Genomic DNA, 15,932 nt, shown 5'->3' with positions numbered 1-15,932 from the left:
TTAAATCAAGATTTATGTTCTCTGCAGTCACTGCTGGTAATGTTTAAGGCCAAAAATCTTATGTTGCCACGTAGTTTACAAAATATTTTTGTAATAAATGAAGGAAATAGTAGAAGAAATTATGACTTCAAGGTGAAAACTACACTTAAACAAATAACAATTTCCTTTCCTGGGATTAAAAAATGGAATACGTTGGATAATGAGCTGAAAACGTGTTTAAGTTTTGTTAGTTTTAAGTTTTGTACGCAGCATGATGTTAATATTGTGTTCCTGTCTGCGATATTCTTTTTATCACGGGTTTCATTTTGTGTTCGTTTTGATTATGCCCGCTCATTTAGTCATGTTGGTATTATATGTAATAATAGTTGTCTTCATCCTACTCCTGTTCTTCGTTAGTAGATTGTATGCGTTGTACATTCTAACTGAAAAAAAAACAAATAAATAAATAATGATAAAAAACAGTTAACTACAATTATCTTAGGGTGAACTATAGTGAGAAATGTGTGTTGTGCTAACAGATCATAGCCTCTTTTTATGCTAAAATACCCAAAATATCAGGTTTTTGTCATGTTTTTGTTGCTAAAATTATAAAATGCCATTAAAAATTTTTTCTCACTTTTATGTTTTTTCATTTCTAGTTTTAGATGTCAAATAAATAATAAATATATAGATTGTATCCATTTAAGTTAAAGGGGTCATACTATGATTTCATTAAGCCTTTCAGAGTAAACTATATCCATATATATGATCAAATATTACATTTGGAATGCTAAAAAAAAATATTTATGACATATTAGTTATTTTTCAAAGATGCACATACCATATATCTGCCTTTAGTAGCCCCAGGCATCGCTGGTTCACAACACAAACACACTCTGTCTGCGACTGTGCCTGACCGGGGCTTGGGGGGAGGGTCTTAAAGAAGCCCCGCCTCTAAAGTAACGAACACCTGTTTTCTGATGGAATTTACGGAAGACGGGACACAATTGGAAGATATATGTATGGCGTTATTTTTTCGCCAAAAGTCTACACAGAAATAAAACATCTCCGCGAACGTATCACACATTCCTCGCGCACATTTTTGAACCTCGCGAGCGCTTCTGCCCCTCTCCCGAGGAGAAAAACGCCTCGCGCGCGCCAGAGTGTGTTTCTCGAGACCAGGAGAAGTCCTCGCGAGAGCATAAAAAGTGCTCGTGAGCTCATATATATGGCACTCTGTTCTGATGATGAAAACATTAATAGTTCATCAAAAAATTACATTTAAACATATTTTTTTAGTTATTAAAAAAAAAATAAATAAAACGCATTCCATTGTGGTCTAAATTCGCCAATGTAGTGAGCATTGATGCATGCTGGGGTTTGTTTTTGCAAAGACTTCTGGGAAATTTCTAGGGCACTCGATTTTAAATGGCTAACAAACTAAATGTTTTACAAGTGGGCGACTTGTAAATTCACCACTTTGTTCCTATTTACTGCTGTTGCATTCAAGAAAAACAATACTTGTAAACATAAAATAACAAAAAAAATCAGTTTTATAGCAAGAGCATTGAGTGCTAAAATATTATTTCCTCTTGTAGTTTTTTATGTCTATAACCTGTTTGTTAATGCAAATTCCATCCCTGTGGGGGCATTTTAATTGTTTAGGTTTTTTCTTTTTGTGAAGAAACTATTGAATGAGTTAATATGAATTCTGAGGTGAGGAATGGGGTAAAAATCAGTCGAAAAGTAGAAACATTGGATCAATTAGAAGTTCTATAAACCTAATTTGTTACATTTAAAAAATGTATAACTACTGAAATTTAAAAAACAAATAATTTTATGTGTATCAAATGACAGGACTTGAGTTAATTCATCCAATCAGCTCTTAAACTGAATAGTATTTTGATCTTTTTTTAGACCAAACCTTCTTAAAAGATTCGTGTGTCATCTATGAAGAATGGCATTTTATACCAACATTTGAAGAATGTTTTGTTTGAGCTTCTTCACATAAATCAAAGGCTTTTGGAAAAAGAAATATGGCTGGTTACAAGACAGTGAATGGAGAAAATACAAGATGATGATCTCTACACTCATGGGTCATAAAATAAAGCCACAAAAGACACGTTTAGTGACTCGCACAAAGCCACAGACACAATAGGACGGACAGTAAATTAGATATGGACACATAAAATAAATCCCTTCATTCATGACTGAAAAACCTAAAACCTGTAATTTTAGAAATAAAAAAAGCTCCACTGATGGAATGCAATAAATCTAGTGACAGCAAAAGGGAAGATGAGAAGGAGAAAAAAAAGAAAAAAAAAGCTCCAGGCGCGAGTCTGTTTCCTCCTCGGCTGTGTTTGTGAGGGCGGGGTGTCGGTGCGAACTGATACAGGACCGAGCTGGGTGGTCCAGGCCTAACATATACACCATTTTTGTGTACAAATAAACTTAACCCCCACGCCATAGTGGTCACCCCTCCCACTGCTTCTTCTTCTCCCGCCTCTGGCCTCACAGCTGCACAGCGTGCATGTGGAAACACCTCAGTGAGACCGTCCTGTAGGATCCCTGAAGACTAAGAAGGCGAGCACCGTCTGTCTTTAAGAGACAGTAATGACCTGATAATAACGGAGGGAGTCGCCGATTGTTGAAGCCGGCTTGGTGCCGTCAATCACAACAAAAACTTAAAGCAGGAATACGACACACATTTGGTAGCAGCACGTTTGCCTTTATTAGAGCCCAGAGTTTAAAAAAAAGAAAGTGAGAGCAGCACCAAACAGTCCTGCTCCTTCAGTCCTCTGGAGAATTGCTTTTCCTCTGGGTCAGTGAAAGAGGACTTTTCTTTCCCAAAAAAGCTAGATCTCCATCAGCTGGTCCGTTCCGACGATGACCTCGTTAGTCCGTTCGGCTAAACGGGAGACACATTGACAAAAAAGAGCAAGTTAATGACGTCAACGGCTTCTAGCTCCACAAAAACAAGGTCAGGATGATGGAAAAATACCTAAATGTGTGATAATCTGAGGCTCCCAACACAAATATTACATCTCATTGAGCCTACTTACACTAATAATAAAAAGAAAATATCATTTATTGGATTTATTGTGAACAAAACCTTTGGTTTAAAGGTAATGAAGCATCCGTTTGGCTAAAAGATCAAGTTTAGTTGAACAGTTTTGCTCATTCCTTGTTTTTTATTGCTTTCTATTGTCACACACTGATTATGAACCATTTTTAAAAAACAAAAAACGCAGTTTTTGTCTCTTTTCCAAACTAAATAAAGCTTCAACGACACTAAAGAAGTCCACATATATGAAGATGTTTATTCAGACGCATGGATGTTTTTAAACTAAAGACAGATTTATTTCAGTTATATCAGTGTTTGTTCGCTGCTATGTCCATTTTTTTATTTTATTGCCTTAATATGCAGAAAAACAGGAAATTAACATAACTAATGACTGAGATTGGGCATAATTACAGCAGATAAAACAAATTAAAATAAAAAGGAACCTATTTTTGTCTGTAGAAACAATCATATCCATATATATGTGCTTATACATCCATATATAAACAGATAGGTACATGTAAATAAGGGCATTACTGTGTCCAAAGACACAGTAAATATTATTCAAACATAGTAGTCACTTCCATCAATCTTTTAAAAAAAAACAAAAACAAGAATTTTTAGTTGTAGTTGGGAAGTCAGATATTCCATCATGTAGTTTGTCCATTTCTAATGAGATTTTAATCTCAACACAGACCAAAATCAACGTCATAGGATATTTATTACTAATTGACAAAATAAATATCAAATTTTGAACTTCTTAAGAGCTTTTAAGGTTCAAAATAACCTCTAAAAAATACCTCTAAACCTCTAAAACATTTTTGAATTAATTTAAAAGAATATGTTAAAGGATTATAAATTAAACAAACTTGCTTTAAAATACAGAATTAAAGGAGTAAATATTAATTTAGGAAAATGTTTTTTTTGTCTTTTTTATGAAATTGTTTATTATTTCAATTCATAAATAGAATTACAATTGATAAAAAAACTCAAGATGTATGGAAAATTAGAGCTAAGCTTGAGTTAAAAAACATTTATTTGCTAATAAATGAATATATTTTACATTATTAGAGTAGTTTTACCCCTTTTAGATTACTGCTCATGCATATAATGTGAACTATTAGGAGGACAGCAAAAAAACGCTTTGAACAAATAAAGTACAACAAAAAAATCTGTAGCAGTGAAACAAACCTGATTATTGTCTATGAAACGAAAGGTGTAAACATTAAGACAGCATCCAGATGTTTAAATGAAGGTGATGCATCTATTAAACATCTCAGGAAAAGGACATTTTTAATCATTTTGCTGATTTATAGCATTTAAGTGTAAGATTTTATAAAATAGTAATGATGTAAAAAAATCATTGGGCTATAGGAGAAACAATCAGAAAGGAGTCACTCAACAGAACTGGAAGACCTTTCATTTGCCAGAAGTGGATTTTCCAGCAAGTTTCCCATAAAATGCCAACCCTGCAATTATCAGGAGGACTAAAAACAAAAACAGCTACAGATCTCAGACTCTGAATACTGTAAATAGTAGAAAATACTTTCCAGGAAATGTCTATCGAAGCAGTAATGGTTTTTGGAAATCACTTTTGAGACCTTTAACCCTTTAACACAGGGGGGTCAAACTCAATCACACAGAGGTCAAAATCCAAAACACACTTTAGATTAGACAGAACAAGATAAACAATTATTGAACACTCTAAAACCCACTTTAAAACTGTAACTTTTAACATAATTGTGAACTAAATGTATAGTATTACCTGTGATAATGCTAGTGTGAATGCAGTAAGCTGAATTTGGCTGCTGTAGATGCTAGTGCTGATAGCTGAAGATGCGGAACTTGATTGCTAAAATGCTGAAGTTGATAGCTGAAAATGCTGAAGTTAATAGCTGAAAACGCTGAAGTTGATAGCTAAAAACACTGAAACTGATAGCTAAAACACTGAAGCTAATAGCTGAAAATGCTGAAGTTGATAGCTGAAATCACTGAAGCTAATAACTGAAAAAGATGAAGTTGAAAGCTTAAAACGCTGAAACTGATAGCTAAAACACTGAAGCTGAAAATTCTGAAGTTGATAGCTGAAATCACTGAAGCTAATAGCTGAAAATGCTGAAGTTGATAGCTAAAAACGTTGAAGTTGAAAATGCTGAAGTTGATGGCTGAAATCACTGAAACTAATAATTGAAAATGCTGAAGTTGATAGCTAAAAACGCTGAAACTGATAGCTAAAACGCTGAAGCTGAAAATGCTGAAGTAGATAGCTGAAATCACTGAATCTAATAGCTGAAAATGCTGAAGTTGATAGCTGAAATCACTGAAGCTAACAGCTGAAAATGCTGATGTTGATTGCTAAAAACGCTGAAACTGATAGCTAAACGCTGAAGCTGATAGCTGAAAATTCTGAGGTTGATAGCTGAAAATTCTGAGGTTGATAGCTGAAATCACTAAAGCTAACAGCTGAAAATGCTGAAGTGGATAGCTAAAAATGCTAAAGCTGATAGCAGAAAATGCTGAAGTTGATAGCTGAAATCACTGAAGCTAATAGCTGAAAATGCTGAAGTTGATAGTTTAAAATGCTAAAGCTTATAACTGAAAATGCTGAAGTTGATAGCTGAAATCACTGAAGCCAATAGCTGAAAACACTGAAGTTGATGGGTAAAAACACTGAAACTGATAGCTAAAATGCTGAAGCTGAAAATGCTGAAGTTGATAGCTGAAACTGGTGAAGCTAATAGCTGAAAACGCTGAAGTTGATAGCTAAAAACACTGAAACTTATAGCTAATTTGAAGTGTATAGCCAGCTAAAAATATTAGTTAAATGCCAAATTATCCAACAACAACAACAAAACAAAAAAATCAGATTAGCCAAAACAGTAGTTGAAATATTAGCTTAACTTCAAAACAGCCAAAACATTTGTAGTAAATGCCAAAATAGTACAAAAACCTTGTAGAATGCCAATTTCTAAAACATCAAAACCGTAACTTTTTAACATAATTTTGAATAATAAAAAGGCAGGAATATTATTCCAGAATAAATCAATTTAAACCTTTAATAACTTTCAATATTTTAATCTCAATAAAAATATATTTTGTCAAAAAATAAAAGTTAGAAATTAGCACAAGATAACAACGGGCCAATAATAATAAAATAAAATGATCTGGAAGGCCGGATTACCCTTTGACACACATGGTTTAACACCTGAGGCGTCGCTGGTGATGCTTAAACACAAAATCTTTAACATAATGTAACTTTTCAACCGTTAACACAATAATTCTAGTAGGTTGAAAAGTTCCAGTAAATCAAAGAACATAAACACTGGTGTTAAAGGGTTAACGTTACAAGGATTGCATTTCCCCGATTGCTACACCAAGTCTTACAAAAGAAGCAGATGAGGATTAAGACGGAGAGAACTTTTTCTCCATCTCAACCCGGGATGAGGAGCGCAGCCACAATTCCTCCTTGGATACCCTCCTCTTCTCCCTCCATCCGCCAAGCAGCGGTCTGGTTCCAAAGCAAATGATGGCAGAGCGCAATGTTCCCTCCACACACACAGCTTTTAGTGTGAAGGAATCTCAAAGTCTAGAACGAGCTTATACAAGGATTTGTGTAGGAGAGGACAAATGAAGCATAGGACAGCAGGAGAAGTGAAAAAGGTGGGGAGTGACTGGAAAGAAAAGAAAAGAGGGGGAAATGATACTCGGTGTCAAGTGATTTCCAGAAAACTCATTTAGTCTGCAGATGCATGAAAACCATATGTATTTACATATTTCACCTGATGGGGTGGTGACATGATTCAAAGAGGAAGTCTTGTATGTTGAAAAGAATGCCGGATTGTTTTACATTGAGCCAAATACAGATGTTATACTGATATTTCACTGGAAAAGCAGAGCAGGGGAGTGTGGGAGGAAAATATTGTAGCAGTGCAGGTGAGTATTTGTGAAAGTGTGCAGACGAGAGGGATGTAGCTTTAAACATCAACACCCAGTGGACTGCAGTGAAGGATTGTGTACTGATGCATGTGTTTGTATGTGTGCCTCAAGGCTTTCAGGGTGGTCTTTGGCTGTTAACAGCTTCAGCAGTGGATGTGTAATGTCTTCAACAGCGAATGATCAACCACTAGACTGCTTAAAGGGAGAAAAAAAATCCATAAAAAAGGAAAAGTTTGAAGCTTTGTGTCAACTAGATCTAAAATGGACAAATTAAAGTATAAAAAATGGGAAAAAAATGATTAAAATTAGAGCTGGAAAATAAAAAAATTTCGGAGTATAAGTCGCACCGGAGTATAATTCGCGAGAGTAAAAAATGTCTAATCAGGAAGACGAAAACCATATATAAATCGCTCCGGAGTATAAGTTGCATTTTTTGAAAAAAGTCTGACGATTCAGAACAAATCCGCCAAAACTAAAAAATAAAAAAATCAAATAATGCTAATCATTTGATCTGTATAAAAAATATTAAAGTTTAGGAGGAAAAAAAAATCAAATTCTCTTCCATGTTTGTTTTGGACGACACCTCTTCTTCTGACACAGTATCAAACAGTTATACTCACATGGAGCTCCCTCTAGTGGTTGTTTCCTCAACCACTAGAGGACAACCGGTGTTTACTGATAAAATAAAAAATATTTGAGCCTATTTATGTCTAAAAAAAGAAAAAACACAAACAAGTTGCTCCCGAGAATAAGTTGCACCCCTGGCTAAACTGAAAAAAAGGGACTTATGCTCCAGAGAATACGGTAGTCGAATGCGTTAATGTTCACAACCCCACAAAAAATACAACATCTATTTATCTAAATGGCAAAAAATCCATTTAAAAATAATAATTTTGTTTTATAAATTGCTAAAATTAGTAAAAAATAATTCAAAAACAGTATTTCAGTAAATAACTTAAATATATTCTTGCTTTATTATACCAAAAACAGATGCAAAAGAGACTAAAAAAATAAAAAAAAATAAAAGTTAATTGAATTAAAAATAATTTGTTCACACTTGTATATTTTAATGAATCCTTAATAAATGTGTAGAGTTTTGACACAATACATGAATGTCAGCGTGTCAGAGGCTTCCAATGTTTGATTTGTATGCGTCTTGAGCCTAAATTTGAAAAATGTTGTATTTTGCGCAGCCTGTTGTTCAGTCGGTAAGGCCGCTCTGGCTGGCAGCAGAGCTCGCTAGCTTCTGCTTTGGTGTGTGTGTGTATGCGAGTGTGTGTGGATGTGGCTGCAGGCTGCTGCTGTTGAATTCCGGGTGGTCCTGTTCTGGCCCTGCTCTCTAACCTCTCCATCAATGTGACACACACACATATACACACATGTATACACACACACACACAGCCAGCTCTGGGGACAAGAGGATTAAGGAAATAAATACAAAAAAAAAAACTTTGTCAAGTCAGATTTTAGAAAGGAGAAACGTTTCTTGTTGGCTCAAACGCTTAGCTTTCATAAACGGATACCACACACGTTCATTAACACCTTCTGTGATTGAGTCAGAGCGAGGAGTTCATGAAGTGACGGCAACAACAGAAACTGCACAAGACAGAAACATTTATGAAAGTTTATACAGCAGATGATGACACGCTTTCCAAGTTTCTCCTCTTCTTTTGTTTACCCTGGCTGCTGTTGTATTGTTTTAGGTCTAAGTAAGCCATTCTGTCTAACTTAAATTTAATGTCAACTGAAGTCAGAAGAGATGGGGCTTTTTTTCTGGGTCATTTCATTTCTCAGTACCTCCTTAGAATATACTTCTTAGGGCACATGTGTCAAAGTCAAGGCCCGGGGGCCGGATCCGGCCCTCCAGCAGGTAATTCTATCGGCCCTTCAGATCATTTTATTATATAGTTATTAGTGGACAGATGTTATCTTGCACTCATTTCTAACTTGTATAATTTTGACAAAATATATTTTTATTGAGATTAAAATATTGAAAATGATTCAAGGTTTAAGTTGATTTATTCTGTAATAATATTATTGTATTTTTATTATTCATAACTATGTTAAAAAGTTACAGTTTTGAAGTTTTAAAAATTGGCATTCTTTTAGCTTTTTGGACTATTTTGTTATTTACTAAGATGTTTTAGCCTATTTGGAGTTTAGCTAATATTTCAGCTACATACTACCTGTTTTGGCTTATTTATGCTTTTCTTTTTAATTTTTGGGGGCTGTTTTAGAGTTCGGCTAATTTACACGCTAGCTGTTTTAGCTAATTTAGGCTTTTTTTAGTTTTTTAGAATATTTGGAAGTTTAGCTCCTTTTTTAGTTACATGCTAGCTGTTTTTGCTAATCCTACTTTTTTTTGGCATTTAGTTAATATTTTAGCTAGCTATTAGCTTCAGTGATTTCAGCTATCAATTTTAGCATCTTCAGCTATTAGCACTAGCATCTTCACAGGTAATGCTGTATATATAGTTCATAATTTTGGTAAAGTTGTGGTTTTAAAGTTTTAAAAATGTAGTTTAATAAATTTTTAACCTGTTCAGCCCACAACCTAAGGTTTGTTTTGGATTTTGGCCCTTGTGCGATTGAGTTTGACACCCCTCTCTTAAGGAGATCAAACACTATTCGGACAAACTTTGAGTCTAATCAGTGATTGGGTAGATGGATTAAATGTATTACAAATGCTAACCCTCAATGTGAAAGGAATTATTCTGAAAGAAATCTATTTATTAAGAAACATTTGTGATATTACAGCTTCCATCAAGGGAAAAAGTGTTATCGGTATAACATTTGTGGAACAAAGTGGGCTGTTACTAGATTTCACATCGTGTGCTGATGACAGATAGTGAAATACTAGAAAAGTGGAGAAAAGCAAAAAGCTTTTTTTTCTTTTATTGTACATGAGTTTAAGTTGGATCGACCCACCTTCTGGTTCAATCCGCTGTCCATTTCCAACCAGGCAATATTTGAGGTCTGCTCCTCTGCCAATGACTGCATTACTGCAGATCACGCTGCCCTGGATGTTGCATCTGGAAGCCACACACACATAAAAACAAATTATAATAATTAGACATTTGTGTAATCCATTGGTTTATGATTCTCCTGGACACTGAACCTCCAGAGTCAGAGGTGTCCGTCTGTGCACCTTGGAGAGCTAACATCAACAGATTAGCACTCTTTCAGGTGGAGAGGAGAAAAGTGAAACCAGATGTGGAAGTGCTTGCTAAGAAAAAAAACACATTCAGACTTTTGGTTCTCCAAAGCTACATGATTGGTAATTTTTAAATTGGGCTTCTCTGCAGAAGTCTGGTGCACCCCTCATTTCATATCCTTCATTTTGCGTCTGAGGCGCCAGATTTTCTTGTAATCTCTTAAAGCGCTCCACAGCAATAGTTTCCGGGGGCTTTCTGAAATTCTTTGTGTTTTTCCTGTCACTCATTTTAGCATTTTAGGGCTTTTTCCTAACAATTTCAGAGGAAATGTTGATAGCTTACTCATTCTATTAATGACTGAACAAAACAAAAGGATGACACATAGCTGTCTTTAGATAAATTAGATAGACTGACAGAGAAAATATTACAGCCTCCAAAGGGGGTCGTTGACAAAAATCTATGTAACAAGAACATTAAACTCTAGAATCTTGACTGGACTTTATTTAATTATGCAGCAAATCTTTTTTTTCTTTTTAAACCTTTTTTTTTTTTGCAAGTGAAAAGAACAAAATCATTTGTTTTAAAATGATCCACTTGAAAGAACAAGCTAAATCCAGTTTTAGGCAATGTGCACTAAAAAATATCTTACTTTGATCATCTTTTTAGCTATTTTAAAAGTGTTACCAGAGGTCTTTTAATCATAATTATACCATTTTTAGCCTAAATTAAAAAGAAAAAAACAGCCTTTGGCATAGTTTCTGCAGATATGTCCTCCATCATCATAAAAAAATGTAACAAGTTAAAAACATTATTTTTATTGGAGTATTTAAACATTTTTTTTGTTTAAAAAACATTCCCAATAGTGTTTTAATTATGATTCTCAAGTCTTTATTAATATTCCACAACCTAAATGTCTCAAAAAGCCATTTCTCATGTTGATCTGAAGCCTCTGTTTCCAAAATCTCCTCTGAGGGGGCGTGGCTATTAGCGCTGAGCTGAGTAGCCCCGCCCCTGATCCCCAACTGTCTGATTACGATATCTGTGTCTCGCTAGCGTAAATCTTTACCACTGCTACATAAAAATGTCAAGCAGTATCAGTAATGTCCAGCCGTATTTTTTTTTTTCGTCAGCTCGGACGATGAAGTGAAGAACTTCATGGGCCGAACTTCCTCCAAAATCCTGATTCTTTCTCCGTCCAGTTCACCAAAGACGCTCTGAACTAATTCTCCAATGTTTATTGACGTTGCTGTGACCAATACATTCAATCCATTGGTTTCTCAGAGCAGAATCTTTGTGAAAACAATGACAGCGTTTGCAGTCCTGCTATCATGAATATTGTTTGAAACTCACGCAAAAAATCCAGTGACGGCTGATTTGACTACAGAAATGTGAACGACAGCTTATTTGACTGCAGTCAAAGGGAAGAAAAAAAAACCCAGCACACTAGTCGGGGTTTAGCACATGTGCGCCTTGGTCATTGTGACGTAAAAACAGCTCGTTAGTTGAAACAGAATTTTTCTGCAACAGTTTAACTGACAAGGATTTAAAAGGATTAATACTCAGAAATGCTAAAATGCTAAAACAAAACAATTTCTTATTAAATTTCTCTTTCATAAGAAAAATGGTGCATAAAAGTTAAAAACAAACAAAAAAAATAGGATTTTAAAGCACCTGCAAAGGGTGAGTCAGTGGCACAATTATGTCAAAACATTATTTTTAAGCTCAGCAGCCTGTCATCTAAGATTTTACACACACACTGACACACACACACACGCTTCAACCAGATTGAATAGAGTACCACCACTAAAGAGCCAAGTCTGTTTCCTTCAAAGATCTCCACACCTGCTGTGAAAACTATGAATTATCCAATCGAGCAAACTTAATGACAAGACATTAGCATATTTATTAAACAGAGGTCTGTGTTTTGGGTGTTGAGACCTTCCTGGCCCTGGACTGTGTTCCCACCTGAACTGGAAGTGCCAACCCTCCGTCCATGCTCGCATTCATCCCAACCATCACCGTAAAATTTTTGGAGAGACACACAGACCGTCTTATGTGTCGGGCGTCGGCCGACTGTGAAGCGGTGTGCAAATGAGCGCGGGGCAGAGAATGTGTGCGCTTCAGCTGCTCGGGAAGCCCAGCGGAGAACACGTCTCGGTCTTGCCCAGGTTGTGACGCACTCACATTTGGCCCTCCGTACCCCACACACATACGGGTTTGTATCGGCTCCTTCTATTGAGGTTGGAACTAAAAAGGGGGTTGGGGGTGGTGGAGAAATGTGTGTGTTTAAGTGACTACCTTGGAGGTGGTGGTGGTAGTACTTGGTGATGGGAGATTACAAGATTCAGAGTTTTGTAACATTAGAGAGAAAGAGACCACCAAAGAAGCTTCAGAGCTGAAACACCACTAATTACTAACACCAGGGCTCCTCCTTGTCATGACCCCCCATCCTCCCGCTCTATCACACAAACATCCACCCCCACCTCCTGTGCCAACCCCCTTATAAAGTTGACCCTTAGTATCCTTCTTCTCAAACATGCGGAGCTTTGTCAACAAGCTCTGGTCAGATGCAAACAAAGAAACCAGAAATGTGAGGGGCTTCTGCGACATGGCTGGGGTCTGCTAATCCCCTCATACTGGCTCTTTCTTTCCTTCTTTCTCCTTCCTTCTGTGTCCTCAAAGCGAGAAAAGAAAGAATTGCAATTTCTTTTTTGCCCTACTAGCTCACTTTCCCCCCGGCTTCTTTCTTCCCTTCTCCCGTCTCCCTCATTCTTTTATGGCTTTGTGCGTGCACCTACACGGTCATGATGAGGGTACCCCAGCCAGCATGAGGACCCTGAGAGGCTTAAGAGGGGATGTCGAGGAACGGAAAGAGAGCAAGAAGGTGTTGAGGCCTTGATGGATGGAAAAGAGAAGGAGTAAGAAACGGAGATAAAAAGGAAGGGAGCCTGAAAATCTGAAGCCTTAAAATCCAAATTTCGGGTCAAAGTGATTCTCCTCTTGATAAGGAATTAAGGGGAAGGCGGATTGGCACAATCTACCAGTAAAGCTACACATGTTCAAGTGACCACTTCCAATGAAAAGTCTATGTAAACCCATGTAAATGTAAGTTTCAGGATTCTGTGTTATAAGGGCCAATATCATGCTAAACTATATTCATATATATGTCAATATATTACCTTTGGCACAATAAAGAACACATTTTTTTTAATGAAATGAGTTATTTTCACAAGATCTTTGACAATTTGATGCCTGAGGCACCACCTTTCACTCCTTATATATCTTCCAATTGTGTCCTGTCTCTTACTGATGCAAGTTTCTAATACCCGTCGGTTCCAACAGCTGTTTGTTACAGTAAGACGCCTGTCTTTTAATAGTGGCCGGCCATCTTGCCCAGATCGTGCAGATGCCTGGGTGTTTGTAGCATTTTCGTTGTGTAGTGAAGCATTTAAACTTCATGCGGTGGCATACGGCAAAGAACAATCTGGTGAGTAATCTGCACCACATTTTGATTTCAATAAATCCTGAATCGTTCATCAGGTGTTGTCTGCATTTCTGGACTGAATTTTGCAGAAAAATTAACCTATTAGCCATCATCATTCTGCCTGTGATGAAATAAAATCCGGCCTCCAACTTACACCATCTCTTATAAACACCTGACAGGCTGGAATTTTTTTTGGAATAAAAATGGGGGTTACTAAACTGTTTTGCCACGTCACATGATTTTCAGTGTGAATTTTTTTTTTAAATTAAATTTTACTTTTTTTTTTTTTAACAGCACATTGTTTTCTGCCTTCTGATTGGCTGTAGACAATTGTTAATCAATCCCCTCTGTGATGTGTTAGCTTTTCAGAATACATTCACATTGTTAAATTTGCATAAATCTACAATCATAACCAGATCTTTGTTTTTATTAGCATTTTATTTAGCATACTGAACTTATTTTTCTATAAAAGGTTTAAACTTTGAGAGTTTAAATGAGAAAGAGGAGTGTGAAAATGTTCACGTCTGTCTGAGAAAAATGTGTAAAATGTGCAGTGATGGGGGTTTTACTGCAGTAAAACATCTTAGATTTTTGCAAAAATTTCACAGATTGTCATTTATTTTTAGAATGTGACTCTCACAAGAAACAATAACTGAATGTATGTATTTAAGGACACAAAAGCGATAAAATATATATTTTATAGTATCCCATTCATGTTTGGCTTTGGATATAGAATTAAAACCTGAAAATATTATGTAAAATCATAATCTGAAGTCTTGATTTCTCAGACAAGTTTTTACAAATTCTTTGTGAGTTTAGTCACTGTAAACACATTAAAACAAAAGAAAAAAATGGAAACTGTCCACTTTAGAAGCTGAAGAGGAACCCGATTAAAAAAAAACAATGATTTTACATAAAAAAGAGATTTAGAAAATGTTTACCAAAAGTTAAAAACTGGGAAAACAATTAGGCCTCAAATGTATTTCACAAATTCTACAACCAGTGTGAAGCTTGGACACAGGTGTGTAAACGCTGAAACGCACGGACGTTGGGATTCACTTGAGCAGCTCTGTTTGTTTGGAGCTGGTCTCTGGCTGGCTGCACACCAATACATGCTTTGTTAACGCCATGATCCCTGTTTGACCTGCGAGAGCCCAGAAAACAAAACCTGCTACACCTCCTATCAGCAGACACACACATATCAGAGAGCATCTGATGCACAAACACACACTCCCACACACTATGAGCACAGCAGCAATGGGAAAACTAAAGCTTTGAATGAAAAAGTTGTCATCGTTTGGATAAAAGTCGTACCTGTGCTTAACAAAATGTGTGTAAATGTGTGTTCTTACCCCTCCTCGATGGTAACCCCGTGCATGATAATGGAGTTGGCGACTTTGACTTTTTCTTTAACTGTAGTGGAGTTTCCAATGGTGGATCTTTTTATGGAGGTTTTATCTGCCACCTGACAGAGAGCTCCGATGATACTGTCGGATCCCATCTGAGGGCAGAATCAGACATAAAGATCAATACGGAGGATGAGTAAAACATGAATATATGTGTCACATGTACCTGACATCTCTCAGAAATGACTGAAGATGGGTGGACTGCTGGTTCTTCAAACAGCTTTGGGGCCTAATTATGAAAGAAAAGACATAAAGTAACAGTCATTTAAGAGTAAAAATATATTATATTTACAGAATTTACAGAAAAAGTGTCACTAACCAGCCGGTTTGCCTCTATATAAGCAGCCAGCGTGTTCACACGGCAGCACAGTCCCTGCTCCATAATGTGGACGTAACAGCGCAGCTTTCCTCCGTGGTACGCTTCACTCATGTCCCCACGATGGTCATTCCAACAGGAGAGTTCCTGGGCTCGCTGGAGGAGGGGTTCATCCCGGGATGAGATGAAAAGTTCTGACAACGAGTTAGACAGAAACAAGAATTTGGCTTATTTTCATTTCAGAAATGAAATTCTGTTGTGTGATCAGTGCGGTGGATTACCATGGTCTGTAGAGCTGTCGCTCTTTTTCTGGGTTTGATCTTCGCAGTCGTCTTTAATTTTTTCACTGTTTGTTGTTTTGGAAAACTGCTTACGCACCAAATATGGCACCAACTCGCCACGGATCGATGAAATGGACCTGAGGCAGAAGAACCAAGAACAACTTAACAGTAAGATCAAAAATAGGTGAAGCGGACGTCATTTTATCAAAGAGTTTTGTTCCTGCAAGAAATACATCACTGTCTTGAACGCAGAAAGTGTACGGATTTATGACTGAAAATAAAAATTTCAGTGGCGGGCCGTCAGGGCCTGCAAG

General features: G+C 36.5%; 1 protein-coding gene across 1 annotated transcript in view; it reads right to left on the bottom strand.

Moving 5' to 3' along the window:
- Positions 1 to 2,686: 2,686 nt before the first annotated feature.
- eif2b3 (eukaryotic translation initiation factor 2B, subunit 3 gamma) overlaps positions 2,687 to 15,932 on the bottom strand; it is a 33,486-nt gene continuing 20,240 nt past the window's right edge. Inside the window, exons 7-12 of the mRNA XM_024274397.2 lie at positions 15,619 to 15,755; positions 15,341 to 15,531; positions 15,188 to 15,250; positions 14,968 to 15,116; positions 9,905 to 10,008; positions 2,687 to 2,887 (exon numbers count right to left, since the gene is read on the bottom strand). Coding sequence (XP_024130165.1) covers positions 2,835 to 2,887; positions 9,905 to 10,008; positions 14,968 to 15,116; positions 15,188 to 15,250; positions 15,341 to 15,531; positions 15,619 to 15,755 — 697 coding nt within the window. The 3' untranslated portion in view covers positions 2,687 to 2,834. The remainder of the gene's footprint in view (positions 2,888 to 9,904; positions 10,009 to 14,967; positions 15,117 to 15,187; positions 15,251 to 15,340; positions 15,532 to 15,618; positions 15,756 to 15,932) is intronic.

This window comes from Oryzias melastigma, linkage group LG17, assembly GCF_002922805.2.
Source record: "Oryzias melastigma strain HK-1 linkage group LG17, ASM292280v2, whole genome shotgun sequence".
NCBI classification, from domain to species: domain Eukaryota; kingdom Metazoa; phylum Chordata; class Actinopteri; order Beloniformes; family Adrianichthyidae; genus Oryzias; species Oryzias melastigma.
This window is presented reverse-complemented; position numbering and strand designations above follow the sequence as displayed.